Source organism: Pezoporus flaviventris, unplaced genomic scaffold (assembly GCF_033815535.1).
Source record: "Pezoporus flaviventris isolate CSIRO_AGI_PZ_B2104156 unplaced genomic scaffold, CSIRO_AGI_Pfla_v1 ptg000036l, whole genome shotgun sequence".
In the NCBI taxonomy this organism is placed as follows: Eukaryota; Metazoa; Chordata; class Aves; order Psittaciformes; family Psittacidae; genus Pezoporus; species Pezoporus flaviventris.
Genome location: NW_026892584.1, coordinates 27,561,574 through 27,583,317, shown reverse-complemented (window position 1 = coordinate 27,583,317; position 21,744 = coordinate 27,561,574). Strand labels below are relative to the sequence as shown.

The following is a 21,744-nucleotide window of genomic DNA, read 5'->3' as shown; positions in this document are numbered from 1 at the left end:
GATGTTCTTGACTCTTCCCTCCACCAGTTGTTAATAGAGAAACATAGAATGAGCTTGTGTTTTAGTGTCAAACCTTCAGCATTTCAACATGCTTTTGGACTTTTAACTTAGTCACTTCTAGAGCTGCAGCAGATTTGCATAGTAATTGCCAAGGTTGCTTAGAAATATTATTGCTCCCTTACAAGCTAATCCCCCAATATTAATTCCGATAGTCCACAGTGATAACTGAATGCTCAGTGTATCAGCTGTTGACCTGTAGTCATTGCTGCTCTCAGAACAGACATAGCCTGTGTTGATATTCTGTCCAGGGATTTATCTTCCCTTTTTTCAAAAGGCAAATAAATTCAATGTAATGTTTAATAGCCTCAGAAAACAACTCTATTTCACTCTGCAATCTTGTTCTCCACTTCCTGTCTCTTGTATGTTACCTCTGTCTACAAAGTACTTAAGAATTCTGTTTGTTACAGCAAAATAGTTCCATTCGTCCCATGGAGCACACATGGGTTTAGTCAATGGTTACCTCCTAATGTAAGAAATAGGGCAACTTTTATAAGGTCTTTTAATCTAGGGCTTTGGTGGCCTGTTTCTTAGCAGCACTGTAGGCTTGCTGAGTGAACTGCAGCAAGCTGCTCTGCCTTCTCTTTCCCCTGGCTGCATAGGAGGATGAGTACTAATTGCCAACATGAGATATTCAGGTAGACTCAGCTGCAGAACTTCTGGGAAGAGTGAAACTTAAATGGTTCTTTCAGTTAACAGCAGTTGTGTGTTTTTATTTGCCATACTGCAGCTGCAGACTTTTTCTTAGCAAGTCTTGCCTGGGCTAGCTGCATTTATATTGGAATTTTTTTTCTTTCTTTAGATGATATCTAAGCAGTTCACAGCTGCGAGGTGGTATATGCTTGGCTGTGAAACATAACCTTTTCAATATCTTCTTTCCCCTTCTAATTCAGGGCTGTCTGATTTTGAGTGATGAACTGAATCATGCATCACTAGTGCTTGGAGCAAGACTGTCAGGAGCAACTATTCGAATCTTTAAGCACAACAGTAAGTATCAGATGGTGGACTGTGCCTTTCTGCCGGTGCTGTAGATCAGATACGATCTCTTCTAATAGTTGGAAATCCAATTTCATGCAAGAAGATCAGTTGCTGGCTACCTGAAAGGTCAGCAGACTGCTGCTACTGAGAATTTAATCATCTGGAATTGGATGGTTTTTAAATGTTCAGTCTTGGCTAATAACACTTTTATCCTGAAGCTGTTCTGGCCTACATCTTGTGTATATGAAGCGGAACATGCTGTCCATTTGCAAAGTCTAGGGGAGCTAGTGTTTTAACATGGCTTCTTGTTACTTGCATAGCTCAGCATGGTTAGACTAACAGTCTGTCTCACATAATAATGCAATCTTGTAGTGATCTAGGTTGCAGCTTGGACAATAAGAAAGTTTAATTTTAGGACTAGATGCTGACATGTTTCAAAGTAACAAAAGCTTACCAGCTTAGATGTCCTGGCTAAGACAGCCACGCATTGGTACAATGTAATACAAAAGGAATTTTGTGGATATGAAGCATAGATTAATTTTGCCAAATTACTTGTTGTAATTACTTATTTCCAAAATAATACAGAATTTTCATTTTGCTAGTTTCTGCTTCCTCCAGAGGAGTTGTTTAGAATAACTTTCAAATTAAAAATGCTTAGGGTTTCTTTCTCTTACTGCTTCCACTGAGAATACCTGGTTGACCTTGATTAGTAAAGTCACTATCTTCATTCTTCAGCTGCTCCTAATACTCTTTGTAGTATCAGTCCCCAAGATCATGGTGACTCTTGCTGTCTTTGAAGTGTGTGGCAGTGACAAAGCTTGGGTGGCTGCAATTGTTTTCCTTTCTTTGCCCTACTTGATAGAGGCTCCTCTGGTCTGCTTACTGTTTCTTTTATGTTCTCTTTCTTGTTCTCTATTGTTTGATTAATTTTTTTTTTTACAGAAGTATAGACCTCACTGTAACATTCGGTGATTTTTATTATTATTAGTCTGTTTTTCTTAATTCTTCATAAATCTTGATGGGCAAGATCACAAAAGCTTTGCATTAAATTTCTGCATTACTTTAGATACGCTTCTGAACATTGCATCCAGTTCCAGACTTTCAGGGAACACTGGTGACAGATACACCTTTAGCTGTGAGAAGATCGTAAGGACTCAGGTGTGATGAGGAAGAAGAAACAATTTATTGGAATGGGGTGCAGACTATCAGTGATGAGATGAGGGGATATTCTAGAAACCTTATAGATGGTGGAGATCTCTGAAAGGGAATAGAGTGGTAGGTTAGAATCAGAAGGCAAAACGCAAGCAATGATCTTGGCTTGTCAAGATGATACTCAGTTCATAGTTACATATGTGTTTGCAGTTCTACTCTTGTTATAGTGTTTGCTGCTTTAGTTAACTTCATTTTCCTGAGATGTTAATGGCTTCATATTCTGGTTTTTAGAACTGGGGGGGGGGAATTAAAATCCCCCTTCAGTTCATTGTTCAATGTTTCCATATTTTTCCTGCTTCATTCTGCAGTTTATCCTTTTTACTAAGATCAGACCTGGTTCCCATCTTTCCATCTTCAGACATGAGAGCAGAAGTTTATATTTCATCATTCTCCCCAGTTGCACTAAACTTGTCCTTTCTCCCTTGAGAGGCAGGGGGATTCCACTGCCTCTTTGTCTTTTTTTTGAACATCAGCTGTCTTTTAACAGTCTGTTAACTGACCTACTTTGCTGTATAATTTCTAGTCTAGTTCTAGTTCACAAGCTCCTCTCACTGCTACAACTGCCCTGCCCTACCAATCTTCTTTTCATGATTGATTGTAGGTTTTTTCATACCATAGTGTTTACATGTCTCTTGCTCAGCACTTCAGCTTTTATGGTTTGATTACTCACATCTCCACTCCTTTCCTCAGGTCATTTGTTTTTTAAGGGCTGATTTCATGTGTATTTATTTGCTCATACTAGTCAGGGTTCCTGGGATCAGTGTTTGTGGCCAAAGGTAGTAAGGTTTCAGAATACATTGCTACTAGCAACTTCATCTGTCTAGTTTCTGATATGCCAGGCACTGTTCTCTTCCCTACACTGGTGGTTCTTTTTTTTTTTTTTTTTTTTTTTTTGGTTGGTTGGTAGCTTCCTGTTTCATGCCCCCAGTCCCGTCAGTTTTGAACAAAGTAATAAAAAAGTGCACTTGCTCCCCTTCTTGTTCTGTGCTGCGGTTTATCTTCTGCTTACCTTTAGTTGATCCTTGAGCTTCCTTGCTGTTTTTTGAGTTATTTCTGTCCACAAGGACATGCTTACTACCTTTCTTTCTCCCCCCCCCCTTTTCCCCTGTTTTCTATTTGTGCCTAATGCTCTAACTTCTGCTTTTAGCTTAGTATGATGAAATTTTTCCTCAGAGTTCATACAGTCACCCATTCCCTTTAATCTCATCTGTGGGCCCACAGCTAGATGGAGCCCACGCTTATTGACTTAGGTACAGTCTGTTCTCCACACTGGAGCAACTTGTGCGTTTTTGGCATATTCTTTAGCCATGTCAAAACTCAAGCTAGTAGCTGTTTTGATACCATTTAACAGTAATTTCTGGTGCAGATATGCAAAGCCTGGAGAAGCTGCTCAAAGATGCTATTGTGCATGGGCAACCTCGTACACGGAGGCCCTGGAAAAAAATTCTTATCTTGGTGGAAGGAATATACAGGTACAAACTATTCTTTGTATTCCTAGGACCCTCCACATGAGATCTAGCTGCTCAGTATTTGGGTTCCTTTGCCAGGTCACTCTATGAATATTGTCACTTCATAGCTACTGTGTTAATCTCATCTGGGAATTAAATTGCGCTATGAATGTCTCGCATCCTGGACTTTCTGTTGCTAGTACTGTACTGCACTGTGGGAAATACTGTGATAACTGGTGTTACCACAATACATCCCACATCTTGATTAGATGGTAAAAATTAATTAAACTGATTATTTACATCAGAGCTGAGGTCTTAAATTGTCCATTCCATTCTTTCTGTGCTCACTAGATAATGCTAGTGTGAATGGAATTGCACAAATTGAATGTTTCTGCTAAAAGTGAGAGCATGTAGTAGGCTTAGCTCTGTTAGACATTTAAATTATAGTATTAAATATTAATTTCAGCACTAAATGAGGCATTTTTGAGCGCTACTAATGAAAGCCTAGTCAGTTCTTAAAAACAACAGATGTCATCAGAATACTGACATTGGGGTGGAAGTAAAAATGAGATCATTTATAAAAATGTCACAGAGCAGATTCCTTTGCTTTAACTCACTGTTGCTGCTACTGCTTGGTCTATATGTCAGCATCCCAGAAGTGTTAAATAGGTTGAAGAATCTGGGCCCTGGGTGCAAGGAGGACCTTTCCTCTCTCTACAGAACATGATGCATCTAGCAAATTCTGTGTTCATAAGTACTGGAAGAGTGAAGAAAAGAAAGATTAGAGTCTTTAGGCTCTGTAAAGAGGCCCTAGCCATTAAATCAACTTACAGTGAATTTCTGTTTTTCAACAGTATGGAGGGATCCATAGTCCGTTTGCCTGAAGTGATTGCCCTTAAGAAGAAGTATAAATCCTATCTGTACCTTGATGAGGCTCATAGTATAGGTGCCCTGGGTCCCAGTGGCCGGGGTGTAGTGGACTATTTTGGACTCAATCCAGAAGATGTGGATATCATGATGGGAACATTCACCAAAAGTTTTGGAGCTGCTGGAGGATACATTGGGGGCAAGAAGGTAAAAATCTGGGAATCTCATGGCTGTTTCAGGCTGGTGGTGAAGTCCTTCACTAAGCGTTTCAAAATTTATCTGTTTCTCAAGTACCCTGATTGCCCATTTGTTTCATAATTTTACATACTGTCTAATACAGTGAAAGTTTGTGTATTGTAAAAGAGTCTAGTCTACTAAAGTACCTCATAATTTTAGAGTTCTCACATGGTCAGCAATGATCTCAGTTTACAGAAGGCATAGTATGCCTTCTTAGGAACAGTATAATTTCTTAGGAACTACTAGGAACCAGGAAGGCAGGGATTTCTTAATATTACTTTTAATGAGACTTGCAGGAGGAATGTCAAAAACTGGTATTTTTCATCCTCTTTGGAGAAAAATCCCCTTAGGTTAGTCTGGTAGAATTGATTCCCTCTGGACTTAAACAGTTTGCTTTCTAAAAAGACAATTCTTCCCTTTTTTGGTGGGGTGGGAGGAGGGTTATTTGTGAGTGTTTTGTTTTTTGCTGCTGACTCTCTTCTATTGTAAAGTACTGCCAAAGTGTTGCCCTTGCCAAACCCCTCCTTTTGGGACCAATGGTGTAGGCAATTGCATGTTTCCCCTTTCTCATATCCTCAAATGTACCTCACAGATCAGACTTCTAAGCTTATTTGAGAGTAAAATTCTATCATTTTCCTATCAGGGCAATAATTTTTAGATACTACTAGTGACTGTTACTTCAGCCCATCCGAATGAAGATGGGATTTGCAGATATTCCTCTGTAGGAGCTTACTACAGTTAGATTAAAATTACTCGGACATCTTCTAAAGAGAAAAACTACCATATTATTATCTTCTTCCAAAGGTACTGAGCTAGTGAGATTAACTCCCTTCGCATAAGGTGAAGCAGCTGAGAGTCCTCAGCTGGGTTTTACTACTGTTTGAGGAACTGCTTCAGAGGCAAGAGGTCTTAAATCTCTTGCCTAGTTTATTTCAAAGTCCCTTTACAACTTCCTTTCATTTCATTCTGACTCCACACAGATAGCAACATAAATGAGATAGTATGTTCCCAGCTTGTGCTGTCTATGGGGCCATCATTATTTTATGGTTGTAGAAGACAGAATCTGTCCTGGCATTCATGCTGGTGTTCATAATGTTTTGATGGAGTAGTCTGGGTATTTTAGAGTGGCTTTATTACAGTTAACAACAAACAGCCTAGATTTATTGTGTGTTGGTTCTTTGCTCCTGTATGATTTGCGTTTCCCCTCTAACAAATGTAGCGTGTTCACTGCCAAGTGCAGGAGAGGTAGGCCAAGGTTTTTTCACTCTTAAATTACACCCCCTGCTTTATTTATATTCTGCTGATAAATGGGAGAAGATATTTTGTGGCCTAGTCCCCTGTTTTGTGACTTGTAGGGAAATAATTATTTTGAACATGATACATAAGCATCTGTGGATTGTGCTCCCCACTGTCTCATTTGATTTTTACTTGCACTGTTATAAAAAACACTTTGGAAACACAGCGTGCTCACAGCTTGAGTAATGCAAACACCTTGTTGCAATCCAGTACTGGTGGTGTTAGCTAAACAAGTCTGTTCTAGGCATTTGTCCCTGATCAGTGAACATTCTTGCCAGGTGACATAATTATGGGTTGTTACTTCCCTGCTGTTTGTTTTTCAACTCTTTATTACTTGTACTGTAAAACTAATCTTTTGAGATATCTGTTCTCTCCTATGACATTCTGAAAGAGATTTCCTGTGGTGGCCCGTTTTATTGTGTGATTAAGACATGACAATAAAGCATTTCTGAGACTGCTTGAAAGGCAATGTCTGATGCCTCTTGTGTTTTGTTAGGAGCTGATTGATTACCTCAGAACATACTCTCACAGTGCTGTGTATGCAACATCAATGTCACCTCCTGTTGTGGAGCAAATCATCACCTCTGTGAAGTGCATTATGGGTGAAGATGGTACAACTGTTGGTGAGTCTTTCTAACACTAAGCATGTGGAAGGGGAAGGCTAAACAGAGTTTGACATGTAACTCATTCAGTGGACGCATCCGTAATTGTCTGTTAGTACATGTAGACCTGGAATTTCTGGAGTAATAATCCAATTTACTAGTCTACTTGGCAGATGAGCCTAATAACATGAGAAATTTCCAGGCAGAGGTAAGTAATCTTAGTCTTAGATAAGATGTAGTATTGTCTTGTATTGATTTTTTTTTTGTTTTGTGTCTAACTCTTCTCCATGCTCTTCCCCATTCTGTCTTTTGTTATTTGCCCCCACTTTTTAGATGGCTTTCAGAGTATTTTGCTGTGTATCTTTTACAGTCTTGTGTGCTGGTGACTGCAGGGGCAATGCTTTTGATTTTAATCTTAGTATAATTTGATGCTGGCACCTCAGTTGAAGTAAATAAGGGAATGTTTCTTAAATCCCTTTTTACTTGGGGAGCTAGAGGCAGTTCTTAAGATCGGTAGAGTTAATGCACTAGAGGAAGATATTCAGCATATTTGTCTTTTTCAATATGAAAGTAAGAAATGGGAAATCTATACTAGTCTCAGTGCATTAAAAGAAGTAAAACCACAAATTCTCATGTCTAATTTGCCTAGTAGCTAGCAGCTTCTTTCAGTTATAGCATGAAGTAACTAACTTGGCACTTGTGGTATGTAATCTGCCTTGAAACTGAAATACTACAGCACTTTGTATGTAGGATACTTTTCACTCTTCACAGGTAATTAAAAAGTTGTGAGCAGCTCACATAAGGATGGTAGTGTAGTTTGCTGGGGGTCTGTCAGTGGCATTTAGTTCAGAAGCTCATACATAGAATTCAAACTGCTGAACAGTTACGGGAGTTTCAGGCATCCGGCCACGAGGTGGTGGTGTGGACTGAAGAACTGTATTTGCTTTTGAACATGGGTCATCTGACAGCTAACCTGACAGTGAAAAAGCTTGCTGGAGAAATTACTTAAGTTTTCTGTTCTAGCAGGTTTCATTCGGTTTGCTTACATTATCTGAGAACAGAGTTAAGTGCCAGCAATTGGTGTTGGTGGTTGCTCGACAGAGAGGTTATCACTGAGGCAAATACAGGTAGACAGCAGCTGTATCTGTTCTAGCACTGAGTGCTTCACGAGGTCTGTGTGAGATACCTGTGCCAGGCAAGAGTTGTCCCCACTGCTGGTCTCAAGAACAGATACTAGCAAAACTTCTGCTACATGAAAAGTTGTGCAGAACAGTTTTCCAGTCAGCTTAAAAATGACTGAGCTCTTTCTAGCTGATGATTTGCCAGCAGTCTGCGGTCTACTCAGGCATTGCTTGTTTTGGGTTTCTTCCAGGGTCTGTTTTGCTTAATGAAGCAGGAAGCAAGGAATGTGTAGCTGATTTCTGTTTGCAGTATTCAAACTCAGGCATTTTTGGGCCTTTTCTGAGGCTACAGCATGATATTTGTTCAAGCCTGGAGAATGGGCGCATATTCTACTCCAGACTGTTCTCCTGCAATTATGCCAACAAGATCCATCAGAGCTGAAAGGTGAACCAGATCAGGAACTAATTTGGCAAAAAAATAAACTCAAAAGGTCTTTTTTTTTTTTTTTTTTTTTTGGGTAATGTTGCTTAAAATGTGTGTCAGACTACATCCTGCTAATTTGGTGCTAAGCAGTATCAGAATTCATAGCCTCTATTTTTATTGATAAAAGAAGTAGCTTTGGTGTTTGAAAGCTGTGTCATTTCAAAAAAGCCTCTGTACGTACAATTTCTATACAAACCATAGCACTTTTTGGAAGTGCTGGATGTAATAGCTGGATAGACAAAGTCCTGTCCATTCATACCCAGGATTTCTCAGCTACAGGTCTTGTGAAAGTGTTAGATGCTTAGCGAGTACGTCAATCTTCAGCTAGAATAAATGCCTGATAGAATGATCTACATACTTCTCTGTTCATTTTCTGCACAATTTTCTGTTTCCCAGTCATGCATTTTTTTTAATTGCCTTAAGGCTTTAGAGATAATACTACTTTGTAGGCATTTCTGTGGATAAAGTTGGCAAAAGTTCAGTTGGGTGAATTGAGCAGCTGCTTAGTGATAGTATGACAAAGTTGGGTTTTTTTTTTCTTTGTTTAAAGCTATGGCTGAAAAACTAGCTTGTATTCTGTAGAATTATGGGTAAGGCTCTGGAGGGCCACTGCCAGCAGTTGGTTTGACTATGAGAAAATGTGGAGTAGAATGGTGCTGGTAAGAGTTGTTAACTGTGGAAGAGAAGTAGAGAAATAGGTTTAAACTGGGTCACTGGTAAACACCTCTGAATCAACTTTGTATTACAAAAATTTCACTGATTTTTTTTTCAAATTAGTGAAGCTGAACTAATGGATAAAGGAAAACTGAGATAGGGCGATGGGTTTAAAAGGGCACAGGACTTGGTGCTGGAATCAAAATAGTAGATGGCTAGCTCCCAACCCTGTTCTTTGGGCCACAGATAAATCTTGTAATGGCTTCAAGAGTGCTTTCTTGAAAAGAGCCTTTGTGGTTTCTTTGTCAGCCTGCTTCTATTGTTCACCACACACTATTTGTAAAAGCTGCTGTTCTCCATTGCATCAAACCTTTGTGGAAATTGTGCAGTCAGATTGAGATGATCTGTAGCTGAGGAGTAAGTAGTAGGAAGCAATTAGTTTTTGAGGACAAAAGGGATTTTTTTGTGTATTAATTTGCAAGAATAAGTTAATTCTCTCCTCTTCAGGTTATTTCTAAATCTAATGAAACATTTGGAGGCTCTAAACTTACAATACAAGGCATTGTAGTTACTAAAACTTTAAATAACCTTACATAACTAAAAAGTACATATCTCCTTTCAAATCTTTCCAGCAAGCTGCAAGTGACTAAATAGGATTTTTTAGTAGGAGGCAGCACAGACAAAATACAGATGCTATGAAAAGCTGAATGGATGCTTACAGAGAACATAAGATGGATAGCTTGCAAATGTGCTGCGTGAATTGGGACAGTGGTTTCTTGTATCTTGGTTTCTGTTCAAACTAATCTGTTAATTCTCTGTACTGTTTATGTATGTAAGTGACTAGCAAGCCTCAATCTCTCTGAAGACAGTTATGGGAATATAATTACATATGAATACAAGTATATTACTTGTTCCTTCATCCAGACTTCAAAAACGACTCCCAACAGCCAAAGCAATAGCAGAGCCATGTTATGAGTTCTTGGTAGTAATGCTTCCTGTACTGCTTCTGGAACTCCTCTGCATTATTTGTGCAATGCTGTATGTCTATCCTATTTTACTTTGCATTACTTGTTTTGCACATAATTGGCTAGAAGACCATCATGTGATCTTAAACCAAACATACTTGATTTGGATCACTTGAATTTTTTCAAAGGAACAGTTGTCTTCAAGTGGTGAACATCTTGAGCACATACAATGTCTTCAGAGAGCTCCAGTGACAATTACATGGGTATAGCACATATCATCACATTTGGCTGTGATATATAGAATAGCAAGGCAAGTAGGAGAAATGGGGAAGGCTTCTTTCAGCAAAAGCAAACTTTGGGGGCTGGTTTTCCTGTTCCAAGTCACCATGGTAGAAATTGTTAATGAGCAAGCATTGCAGATGGTTGTCAGCAGTTCAGTTGATGCTGCTTTTTCTGTTCAGCCACAAAGATGAATGAACTTCAGATATTTTAGTAGATAGAGGCTTTTTTTTAAACAACAATAATAGAAAGACACAATAAGCAGACTTTTGGGGGTCATAGTGTACACAAAGATGACAAATTGATTCCTGAAATGGGGTTCTGGAAACTTGTAGTGTACAGCCACTTGATTCTTGTTGTTAATGTGGTGTTTGGGTTATTTAAATTGACTGTGGGGAAAATGAGACAGCTTGGTGCTTGTCCTGGTAAATGAGGTATTCTTGGGATTTATGATATTGAGTACTTGACTGCCTTGGTGAATTTTTCAGCGTCAGTGATTCAGTTTGAGTTCGGTTCAGAATTCAGTTGAGTTTCTGGATTTTTCACTATTACGATCTTGCTAGGACTGGGAATCCAGTTGGCTTCTTTCCTTGCCATTTGCTTAAAAGCCAGTCGTATATCCTGTGCAACTGGAGTTCTGTTAGTACTGTTGGTGTTCAGGACCCAGCCTGTTTGTTACCCTGATAACATCACTGGGGGCAAGTGGAAGAATATCATAAAGTAACCCAAGTGAGACGTGGGCAAATCAAAACACGCAGTGAAACCAGTCTGGGGACTGGTTAACCTCCTTCAGAGATGAAACTTAATTTGCACTCCCATGTATTAAAAACTGAAGGGGAGCCACAAATCCTGGACTGTTTTAAGTTTGAACAAAAGCTAACAGTGTTAATTGCTTCTAAAAGATGTGAACTACTTCCTTTCATGGAGATTAACTCAGTAATTATACATGTTGATAAGAAGTTTACTCTCTTTCATCTCAGTTTCAGGAGGTGAATATCCCACACCCAATCACAGCACCATACATAGCATGTAAAGAATAAGTCATGAACATCATTGCTGAAGATGTCACTTAAGTTTTGGATGAACATTGTCTTGAACACTGTACAGAAATTGAAAATTATTATCCTACGTAACTCAAATGTCACAAGCAATAGAGGTGGTAATTGCATGGGCCATCCCAGCTGTTGAGCTGTTGGAAATGAATAACCTTTGAAGGCTAGTCAGTTAGCTGCACAACAGTTTGATTAGATTTTGTCTCATCTGAGCATCTCGGTTGTGAAGAGCTAGGTTTTCTGATCTTGCCATTGCAGTGTGCAACAAACTTCAGTCAGTTAAATCAGAAAAGGTAGTTAAACCCATTATAGCCAAAGGGAATAAGGGCATACACCTGTGTTGGCAGAGAACTGAGCCTGAGCTGTTGAGAAGACAGGACCATTGCCATACTGTTAATGTGCACAGGGAGAAGCATGCTGGTAACAAAACTAAGCCTGGTCTGCTTAAATTGTAGGGGAGAAAAGACTGCAATTAGTACTTTAACCTTCATGTAGTTAATTAGGCCCTCAAGTGAAGAATGACCTCAGTAGTTCAATTAGCTGCCTAATCATAGGTTTCTTCAAATCAGACACTTTGTAAAGTTCTCCTCTTCTTTCCCAAGACAGAAGTATATGCAAGTATAAAGTGTAAGCAGTAGTGAAGGAATAGCTCACATTACATCACTTGGAACTGAATATAAAGTGGCTTATAGTATATTTATAAATGAAGCTTGTACCTTGCCATTGTTAGCAATAGATCCACAAATGGAAGTGCTTTGCGGCTGCTGTTGTATTCAAAAGGGAAAATAAATACTCCTTGTGCAGGCTGAGGTTGAAAACATTCAATTAGCATTAAAATCGGTTCATTTGAATTTCCTCTAATAATGCACTTGTTAATGAGGTGTTAAATTATCACCTTGGGAACCCTGGAACCAGTCAAAACTAATTTGAGCGAAGTGAAAACTTTTTTTGTTGCTGCCCTTGAGAATCTCAAGCTGAGCTGAGAAACTGTTGGAAAAACAAATACTCTGGGGGTCATAAAGAGAGTTTCCTGCTTCTCGCCAGGGGACTAACAGTTTTAAACATCACTCTCTGTATTTGTGCTTCCAGCTGGGGATCTTTTAAATCCAGGTTGTTGCTGCACCCCTACTTCCCTCCCACAGAGCATGGCAAGCCTCCAGCAAAATTGCTTTAACCTGGGCTGGGTAAGAGAAATCTTTCAGCCTTTGGTGCTTTGAAGAGTGTTTACAGACATTAGGAGAACTGTACCTTTTGTGCATTGTATTGTGAGAATTCTTCCATGCCTCTTCTTTTGGACTTTAATCAACATTGTGGTGTTTGTTCAAGAGCTTATAAACCTTTATAACTGTACACCTGCTTTGTTCTCATAACATTCTGGTTCTTACTGTTTCTGTTCAAGTGCAAGCTGTCACCTTGTATCTTCATAACCTAAACACTGATCTGTCATAGCAGGTGTACAACTAGGAATGTGGCTTTGTTGAAGTAATTTCATTTTTCTTAATTTCTTATACTACATTTGGTTTAAAACATGTGACTCACTTTTTACTCTCAACAGAACTTGAGATGCCACTTCTCTATAGAATGCTTCGTGTGCTGCTTACACATGGAAAGGAGTAAATACCAGATAGCAGCTCACTGGTAGATATTAGAAATAGTGTGATCAAAATTCTTTTAAGTCAGTATAAATGTTAAGATAAAAACATTCAAACAGGAGTAATCACAAATAAGATGATGTGAACTCTCTTTGGGTTAGTGTGAAATAAAGAGTTCATGGTTCTTGGTGTGATACATGATTTACTAAAACGGATTTTTTTTTTTTTCTTAATACCTGAATGACCCACATAAGCACCTCTTCCTATCATCAGCCCTGGCAACAACAGCAATTACAGTAGTATCTGCAGTGCACAGATGTGGCAAAAATTCATTCTGTGAAGTGCATTTAATGTAAATGTTTCTGGCTTCTTTGGAAACAAGCAACAGTCTGACTGTAGCCCTTTCTGTGGTCTATCTGCAGGTGTATTTGGGTATGTGGGACTCAGACCACTCAACTGCTGCCCTTGTCTACTTTAGAAGGTTCTGATATAAAATGTGGTTAGCACAAGGTCAACTCATGCCATTCCACACCAGTTGCATCAACATGCAGTTGATGAATTCCCAAATGTGGACAATCTTGACAATCTACACTTTAGTCCTACTAGTGCACAGGTGTTTGCTGATGTCTCAGAATTCCTAAACTTTTTTAAATAATACAGATTTAGTTTTTGAAGGAAGAAGCTGTCTGCATGCCAGTTAATGTGCTGTGAGAGCGTATGGCAGTGGGAGAGATTTGAGATGATTTTAAATGAGGTTGTGCAGGTTCTATTGCAGTCTAGCTTTAACAGTGGGGTTTAGCTCAAGACAAATTGGCTTGTCAAAACCAGGATAAATCGACCCGTAGAACTTCTTGCTGTCACTGGTAAGCTTCTGTTAATGCTCAGGGTATTGCTGAGTTGTTGCTTAGGGGAAAAGTTTTAGTTACAATGCTGTCTGCGTGGGGGGGAAATGTGCTACAGAGTATGCGTACTTCTCATGTTCACGCTGGCTAGCAGCTTCTATGATTTCTTGACTGTTTGTCTATCGGCACTGGGATTAAAATCAAACAAAAAAAAACCTTAAACCCCACAGTGGAATAATCAAATAATTCTGAAGCTTCTTAAGACTTTCAAGCTTGCCTTCCTACTGCTGGGCTTAGTATTCTGTTGTACAAGTATGTCACCACACTCAGGCCCCAAATGGCAGTGAAGAACTTACTTGCCCTGCAGCTAGCACCTCCAGAGCTAAGTACTCTGTGCAAACAGATGTGGTACTCTTAAGAATAACGGTACCAGGAGCTGGAAGCAGAATGTGTAGTACATTCCATCTTTACTGAAAATAGCCTGTCTTTTCTAGCGTTATTGCTGTATTCCTGACAAGTTAATATTTTGTTCAGGACCTGGCATTGTAGAGGCAATTGTGGCTTTCATATGCACAGCTTTGATCTTACCAGGATTCTTGGAAAACAGAGCTGTGCAGGAAAAACAAGTCTGTAAAAGTCACAGCAGAGACAAAGCCTCCAGGGTTTGGGACTTTTCAGGCAAAAAGCCTACCCTTCCACCTCACTGCAGTTCCAGGTGGCAGGCTACCAGAAACTGCTTGCCAAATACAATTTACTAACATGGGAAAGTTCAACACCCTTCCTGTTGAAATTATGGCAGAGTTTTAGGGTAAATCTGAGAGCACACTGGAGAAGGACAAGTATGGCTGCTGTAACATATGTATAGGCAGATATGGGCAGCTCTGACAGTGGCAAATTTGCAGGCTATAGCTTAGATGAACTTTATAGCCCGAGATGAACTTTTTATCTGTAGGCATCTTTGTTAAAGGGGAAACTGTTATACGGGACGTCTTGTGTGAACGGGTCAAGGCTCTGCACAAGAAGATACATGAAGACTGTGTTCTATGAAAGATTTAGGTGCTTCATACATAAATTTCCTATTTAAAAAAGCAAAGAAAGCCAGACATCTCCAGAGTGGGCGTTCTTAATTTTAGGACACATTAGTAAAGTGCACAAATGCATTTGTAGCATCCTGTCTCTCCCACTGCTTCTTGTGTTAGGTAGGTAAAATCTCTAGCAATATTGGGAGGTATTTCAAAGTCATGTTGAGGGACAAAAAGATCTTTGGAAACTACTGTGCTGCATTCCATAATGTGCCATTTAGTACCTCTGAGGAAAAGTAGGTATTTAGGAATATTATGTTCATTCTTGGTGGGATCTTCCTACCAAGAGACTGTTAGTAGAAGGTAATCTATCTGCCAGGTTTTTGTCTGGGTTTTCAGAGTAAGTGCTAATGCAAAGAAGAAATAAGTCTCATAGTACCTTACAGTGTCAGTAACTGGTGAAAGCTTACTTCTCTGTTGGATCTTATTATTACCTTGGGCTCATGGAGCCTGTTTCATAGTGCTCCTGGCATTGTTTCTTTATGGAGCAGGTTTCTGTTAAGTTTTGCCAGAAGATGGTACTCCAGTGTTTGACTGCCACCTCCCAGAGAAGTTTCCCAAAGAGCAGGATAGTCAAACACACCTCACCCCCTCAGCCTTCCTCACTATCCAGGTAAGAGAATGGATCACCGAGCTCTATTTCTCTCATTCTAGACCAAACTGATCACTGGCTATTTGTAACCAAAGGTGGATACTTCATAGCTGTCTGGTATATCTCACTGAAATACCAAGTCTTGCTCTGCTAGAACTTGACCAGTAGTCTAACTGCTCCAGGAACAATGCTGTTATAAACTTTTAAGGTGTTGACATGGAGTGTGACTACTCAAATGACTTTTGCTGAATACTGCTTCTTGCATGTACACATTTCCCATCTGATTTTGTAGTTGAGAAAGCAGTGAGCGGCTGGATGCAGCTCTAGGGGATGAGGGAGAAGATTGTTGGTAGTCATTTGCAGTTCATCTGCACTGTTTATTATGGCTATCTTGCTGCCTGTAATTTCTGTGACATATGAATTCCTCTGACTGAACTGACTTTGAATTTCAGAACAGATTAAGACCTGTTGATGTTGTAATAATCTCATGCTTCTATACTGGTTTGATGTGAAATCTGAAAAACAATGCAGTCAAATCTATTTTTTTATGACCAGCTAACAAGGGATCCAGACAGAAACTAGTATTAGTAGTAGAAACTAATAGTTAGCAGAGATACTGAATAACTGATTCAAGGTTGAATACTTGGATGTCTTGTCCAGTCTGTAAATTCCAGCACATGCTCCTAAGAGATGTGCCTAATGGCAAGATAAATACACTGACAGACTAAATGTTAATACTCTTGAAAAATAATATCCTTTCTGTAAAACCACACAAACTATGCTTAACTATGAGTTTTTCCCTGAAGACCATTCTTGTATTTGAGAATGTAAGATGGGAAAAATTGCTTTCCAAGTTTCATTTTGTTAAGTGTTTCCTACAGTTGTGAAAAGATAGCTTAGCTATGCAAGAGCTATCTAAGCTATGTCTTGGATCATCTCTAAGTTATAAAGATTTCTGCTCTGATACATATGTAGCTAGAGGTATTTCCATGGATAGGATTGTTAAGGAGGTTTTTGAAGTCAAAACTGTGTTCAGTATTGTATATCTATAGCTGTTAAATCTTGGCAAAGAAAACAGCCCTTGGTGGCTGCTTGGTACAGGGAATGCATTACTATCCACCTTTGCTCCTACACTGTTACACAAAACAAAAAGTCTTTGAGTAGCTCATTTTGCATTGTCACTGCATCTTTTCTTGGGTCTTTTGGTGAGGGTTTTAGGCTTGAGGGTTTGTGTGTGTGATTGGTTTGGGGTTTCGTTATTGTTTGTTGTTGGGTTTTTTTTTTTTTCATTTTCTCAAGTATTACCAAGTCTTGGCTCAACAGAGCCACCTGAGATTCCCCTAGTATCAGTAATGATTATACTGATTACAGAGGTAAAAAAGCATGTTTGAAAGATGGGAGGTACTGAAATGATTTGCAAAAGGAACAGTTTGGGTTGAATTTGTAACTGGATAGGTGAGCTATTTTAGTTATATATGCAAGTCCTTCCTAGTGTAAAGTTGTAATTATCTCCTAGAAGCTTCACATAGGTGAGTCTGGAATAGCGGTTAATGTGTTGAATGGTGGCCAGCTCTTTAAGGTAAATCAACGTTTGCAGTTTATGTCCTGTAGGTCTTGAAAAGGTCAGAAGCTGATGAACAAGTGATTTCTGTCCCAGCATCAACAGAGGCATTGTGAGGAATGGGTCTAAGAGGGGAAGCAGATAGATCAGCAGCTGCTGAGAGGTAGGAGATTAGGGGGAAGAAATGTATAGGTAAAAAGTATTTTTTCATATATATATCAACATACATAGGAAGCTGCAGACCCTGCACATCATAGGCAGTCTGTCTTCTGCTTAAAAATATATTTTCCAGTGAATTTCCAGACAAGTTCCAGGCTATTACAGTGGCTAAGTGAAATATTTATTAAAAACCCGAAACAAACCCAACCAGAAATACACAAACAATAAAACAAGCTACAAATGAAGACTAGCATTTTTGAAGTTTAGAAATTGGTTGTGAATGCCTTTGCAATGAATATACTCCAGTGTAATTAAAAATCATCCTTAAGCATTAGTTATTAGTAGTCCTTGCCTTAGTTAAAACTTTTTATGTAAGAGTTTTTTTTTTTTTTTGTAATGCAGGCATGGAAAACTGGTTAAAGATGATAAATAATACCCCTGTAGTGGTACTGTTGTACATTTAGGTAGTATATTCCCTATGGAAAATTTTATTTTTTTTGTACCTTTGCTTACTTGGACTGAAGTAGTATTCATTGCCACAGTCCGGAGGTTATTGGAACATCTGGAGTTAACATTTAGTGATTTTAATTCAAACCATAGGAGTGGGTTTTTTTCCAGAGTACCGCACCTAGTATGAAAATTACCTTAATTTAAATAAAAGTGGAAAAAACCTTGGAAACTAAGTATTTTACTGCTGATCTGTTAACACAGGGCATTTGGTGACACAGGTATGGTCGTCAGACTCTTCATCCTTCCTAACCCTGAAGCTTTTGCTACGGCCTGCTTTGTATTCACTCATTTTTATTAGATTTTAATTTTTTTAATTTTTATAATACCTGATACTTGTACCTGCTTCCTTTACCATGTTTTGTGAGAAAGTACTTGGTTTGGAGTAGCCAACTACATAGCCTACCTACTATACAGCCTTTTTTTTTTTTTTCATGGTATTTGCTCCATCAGGAAGTAGGTAGTAGCTTGTAGCCTGTTAATTGTGGACATTGTTCCCAATGTCTTTGTTGATTCAATGGATTTTTGGTATATAGTTAACTTAAAAATTTTAGTACCAAGGGAAATCTTTGAAAGGTGCTACGTAGATAGAAAAATATTCCCCTACAAGTGTTCTTCTTCAGGTTGAAATCTTTTGACAGTTCATCATGAAGTGAAGGATTTTTGTGACAGTGTCTTCATGGAAGCTCTGTAGATATGCTGGTAAACCCAGGGGAGTTACACTGTGTTCTGGGAAGCAGAACACTGTGTGTAGGATCCAGGTGTTTTGACAGATCTGTTGTACTGGTAACTTATTGGAGTGGTGGGAGAAACTACTGATGGCCAGGCACAGTCTTAGATCCGTGTGGTGGCATATGTAAGATTGTTTAAGTTTTGGGTTTGATGTATTCAGTGAGATTGAAGGGGTGGTTGAAGGCTTGTATGGTGGGCTTCAGGAAGATTTTTTCATAGCATGGTTTTTCCTAATACAGATTCTAAAATATTCAGTGACTTCCCTTCAGATTTGAGGGTAGTCTAACATGCGGCCATGAGGGCTGTACCATCCATACACATTTGTTTTTGCATAATAATATCTTGTGTTTCAAGTGCCTTTTTATTTAGTGCCCTTTGTGTAGATCAGACCTATTAAACTTGAGTGTTGTGGGGTTTTTTTCTTGGAAAAATTGGTGTGCACTACACCTTCTTCGTGTTCTAGGGAAAGAAGAGTGGCTTACTACACTCTTTCTAGTGTTCTATATATGTGGAGAACATCTATGCAATACAGTGTAGGGGCAACTCCGGTCTAACAGCAGCAGCACAGCAGAACTTGTGCTAATGACATGTCACAGTACAACAGATGCTTTTTTTTTTTTTATTCCTTTTTGATTTCAGGCAACTTCAGGAGCGGTTTTTATGCTTCCATAGTAAATGAACTTTGGAAGCAGAAGGAGTTCTTTATAGTGTTGGCATTTTTATTCTTCTCCTGCTTGAGCTAAAGCTGCATTAATGTTTTATACTGACTGTATCCTTTATTTTTGGCTATAGCTGTCTTAAAATGTGAAGTGGGCTTATTTGCTGTTCTTATGGCACATGTTCAGTTGAAGGTGATAATCTGCCTGGTTCTGTAAGGTATGTTATATTTGTATGATGTTTACACTTGGGAAAGGCAGTTAGTAATGCTAGCTGAAACTAGGTGGCTACTAAATTGTTTGTTACACTTCCTAGTTGAAACATTTGAAGAGTCCAGGTCCTCGGTCATCATGTCTTGTGCTCAAAGGCAAAGAATGTTTCTCTGCCCTCTTATGTTGCAGTTTAAAATCCCAAAGAACTGTTAGCTTTGATACTGGCTTTCACTGTAGAAAAACAGTCTGCACAGAACAGATGGAAAATGCAGTTTGCACTCTTTGTTGATATGTTGTAAAGCTACTGAACTGTCTCCATGGAAGTAGATTATAAACATCCTTTATGTAATATGCTTTGTCAAAGCTTGCACGTTCCTTAGCTTGTAAAGAAATGTGGTGCTTGTATGTGTTCCTGGTGTTCTTTGGCTTCAATCTTCCGTAAAGGCCTGTCAAACTATTTGTGTTCTACAAAGGTTTGTGTCTGTTTCCTTTTGTCCCTTCTTCACTGATGCTCTGTCTTATTCTTGAGCTTTTAAGAGCAAAGATGTGCTTTTTAAGTTCCGGTGTCCAAGGTACCATAATAAAAAGAAAACAGAAGTTTTAAAACACGTGTTCTGCTCTAAAATGCCATTAAACTGGCAAGTTAAGTTTTATTGAGACTGTATAATTTTTTTTTTTTTTTTCATGTTTGACTTCTTTGTGGTAGAGGCACCATAACTAGTTCAGGAAAATAGTCTGACCAGCAGACATCTCTCTCCCCTTTCTTCTCAGCAAGGCACAAGAGTATCAGTCAAACAGGGTATGAGCAGCTGTCTTTGCAATGATTTTTGAACGTTATTATCATGACTGTGCATTTGTGATAATAAGTAATTTGTAAGAGTTAATGTGTAAGTAGTGTAAACACCAGTCCCACAAATCCTCCCAATAATTAATGTACAGATTTAGATAATAAAGGTACCCAGGCAACACAAACTTGTTTTTTTGTTGCGGAGGGATGTTCCTGATCTCATTCTTTAAAATTCTGATTCATCTGAACCAATGCTTTTTACATTCAACTTCAAAATAAAGGTGACTGTAGTTATAATTGTGAGAATGCAATGACTTTCATCCATGTGACAGCAGTGTAACCAGATACAGTGAACAAGGTATAAACAAAGATGAACAGCTGAACATAAAAACTAAATAATAATTGAAAAGTATTGCTTGTAAATTATATTTCAGAAAATGCTTTCTCGATGGGGGAGAGCAATTATTTATTGCAGGCAATACTGCGGTTCCTCAGCAGATCCTTCAGCTAGTATCAGAGTGAAGTTGAGCAGATAGTGTCCTTTTATTCTTAGTTGCTCTCACAGGACAGTTACTTGGTCCTGTCTGTATTGATATTCTATTTAGCTATGTTACTCTAGAGAGAACTCAAGTTGCTGTCAGTAGAAATTCAGCCTCTTCATAAGTTGTGTGTGGAAAAATGCTGTGGTGGGTAGTGGGCTGGAGTTAGGGTGCCCTTCTAGATCTCTTGAAGCTAGTCAGCCTAGTCTCTCACTTCAGCGTTGTTGCACAGGACTTGGAACATATCAGAGGAGGTAACCATAAAATGGAGTTGTTTCAATGCAATCCTTTGCATATGAAATAATTTTATATTCAGTCAGTCTTACTGATTTTTAGGTAGAGAGACATGTTCTTGCTTTCTCACTCTCTTTTGATGATAAAATAGAGTTCATGGGTAATTTTTGTCAGCTTTACCAGACCAGACATTTATCTTGAATTCTACTTTAAGTGAAAAGGGCTTGCATGTTTCTGACAGCCATTCACAGGAGGCAGTGATTTGTTTTGGTTTTGTTTGTTGTTGGGGTTTTCTCTGTGGGTTCTTCTGGGGGGTTTGGTGGGCTTTTGATTGGTCTGGCATTTTTTTTTTTAGACATCAAATCCTGCTACTTCTATTTAGGAGGATTTCCTGTGAAGAGTCACACTGAACACAAGTGTAGAGCATAGGTTTTTTTTGTTCTCCATTGTGTGAACTTTAGAATCAGTTGCTATTTCTGTAGCATCTTAAATCTGGTATATCATTGTAGTTAATACTGGATTGAAAAAATGAAAACCATATTACCAGCTAAATGTAATTCTGGTAGTCATGAAGGAGTCTGATGGTACCACCAACCAGCATTCTTAGAAAAAGCAGATTTCTGTAATGCACAGTAAATTTTGAGTATGCAGAGAAATGCCAAGAGACTGTGTTAGGGTGTCCCATCTCGTGAAACTGTGTTCTTGGTATAGATTACAAATTGCTATTGTATTTGGGGATGTGGTTCTTTTTTACATGGTTAACTCAAGTAGATTATTTATGCAGTGTGTATCTACTATTTGATGATTTCTGGATCTCTAAAATCAGGGGGCTGCTGACAATAAACAATGAGCAATTCATTTTAGTTTGTGAGCTGTCTCATAAGATAAATGCTTTTCTAAATATGAATGGGAATTGTGGGTATCTTTCTGAATAGAAGAGCTGTATAGGTTTTGGGGTTGTTTTGGAGGGATTTGGTTTGTTTCGGGTTGTTTGAT

General features: G+C 38.7%; 1 protein-coding gene across 1 annotated transcript in view; it reads left to right on the top strand.

Moving 5' to 3' along the window:
• Positions 1 to 21,744, top strand: part of SPTLC2 (serine palmitoyltransferase long chain base subunit 2) — a 78,981-nt gene that overhangs the window by 29,966 nt on the left and 27,271 nt on the right. Inside the window, exons 6-9 of the mRNA XM_061463684.1 lie at positions 951 to 1,044; positions 3,614 to 3,719; positions 4,550 to 4,769; positions 6,592 to 6,718. Of these exons, the coding sequence (XP_061319668.1) occupies positions 951 to 1,044; positions 3,614 to 3,719; positions 4,550 to 4,769; positions 6,592 to 6,718 (547 nt within the window). The remainder of the gene's footprint in view (positions 1 to 950; positions 1,045 to 3,613; positions 3,720 to 4,549; positions 4,770 to 6,591; positions 6,719 to 21,744) is intronic.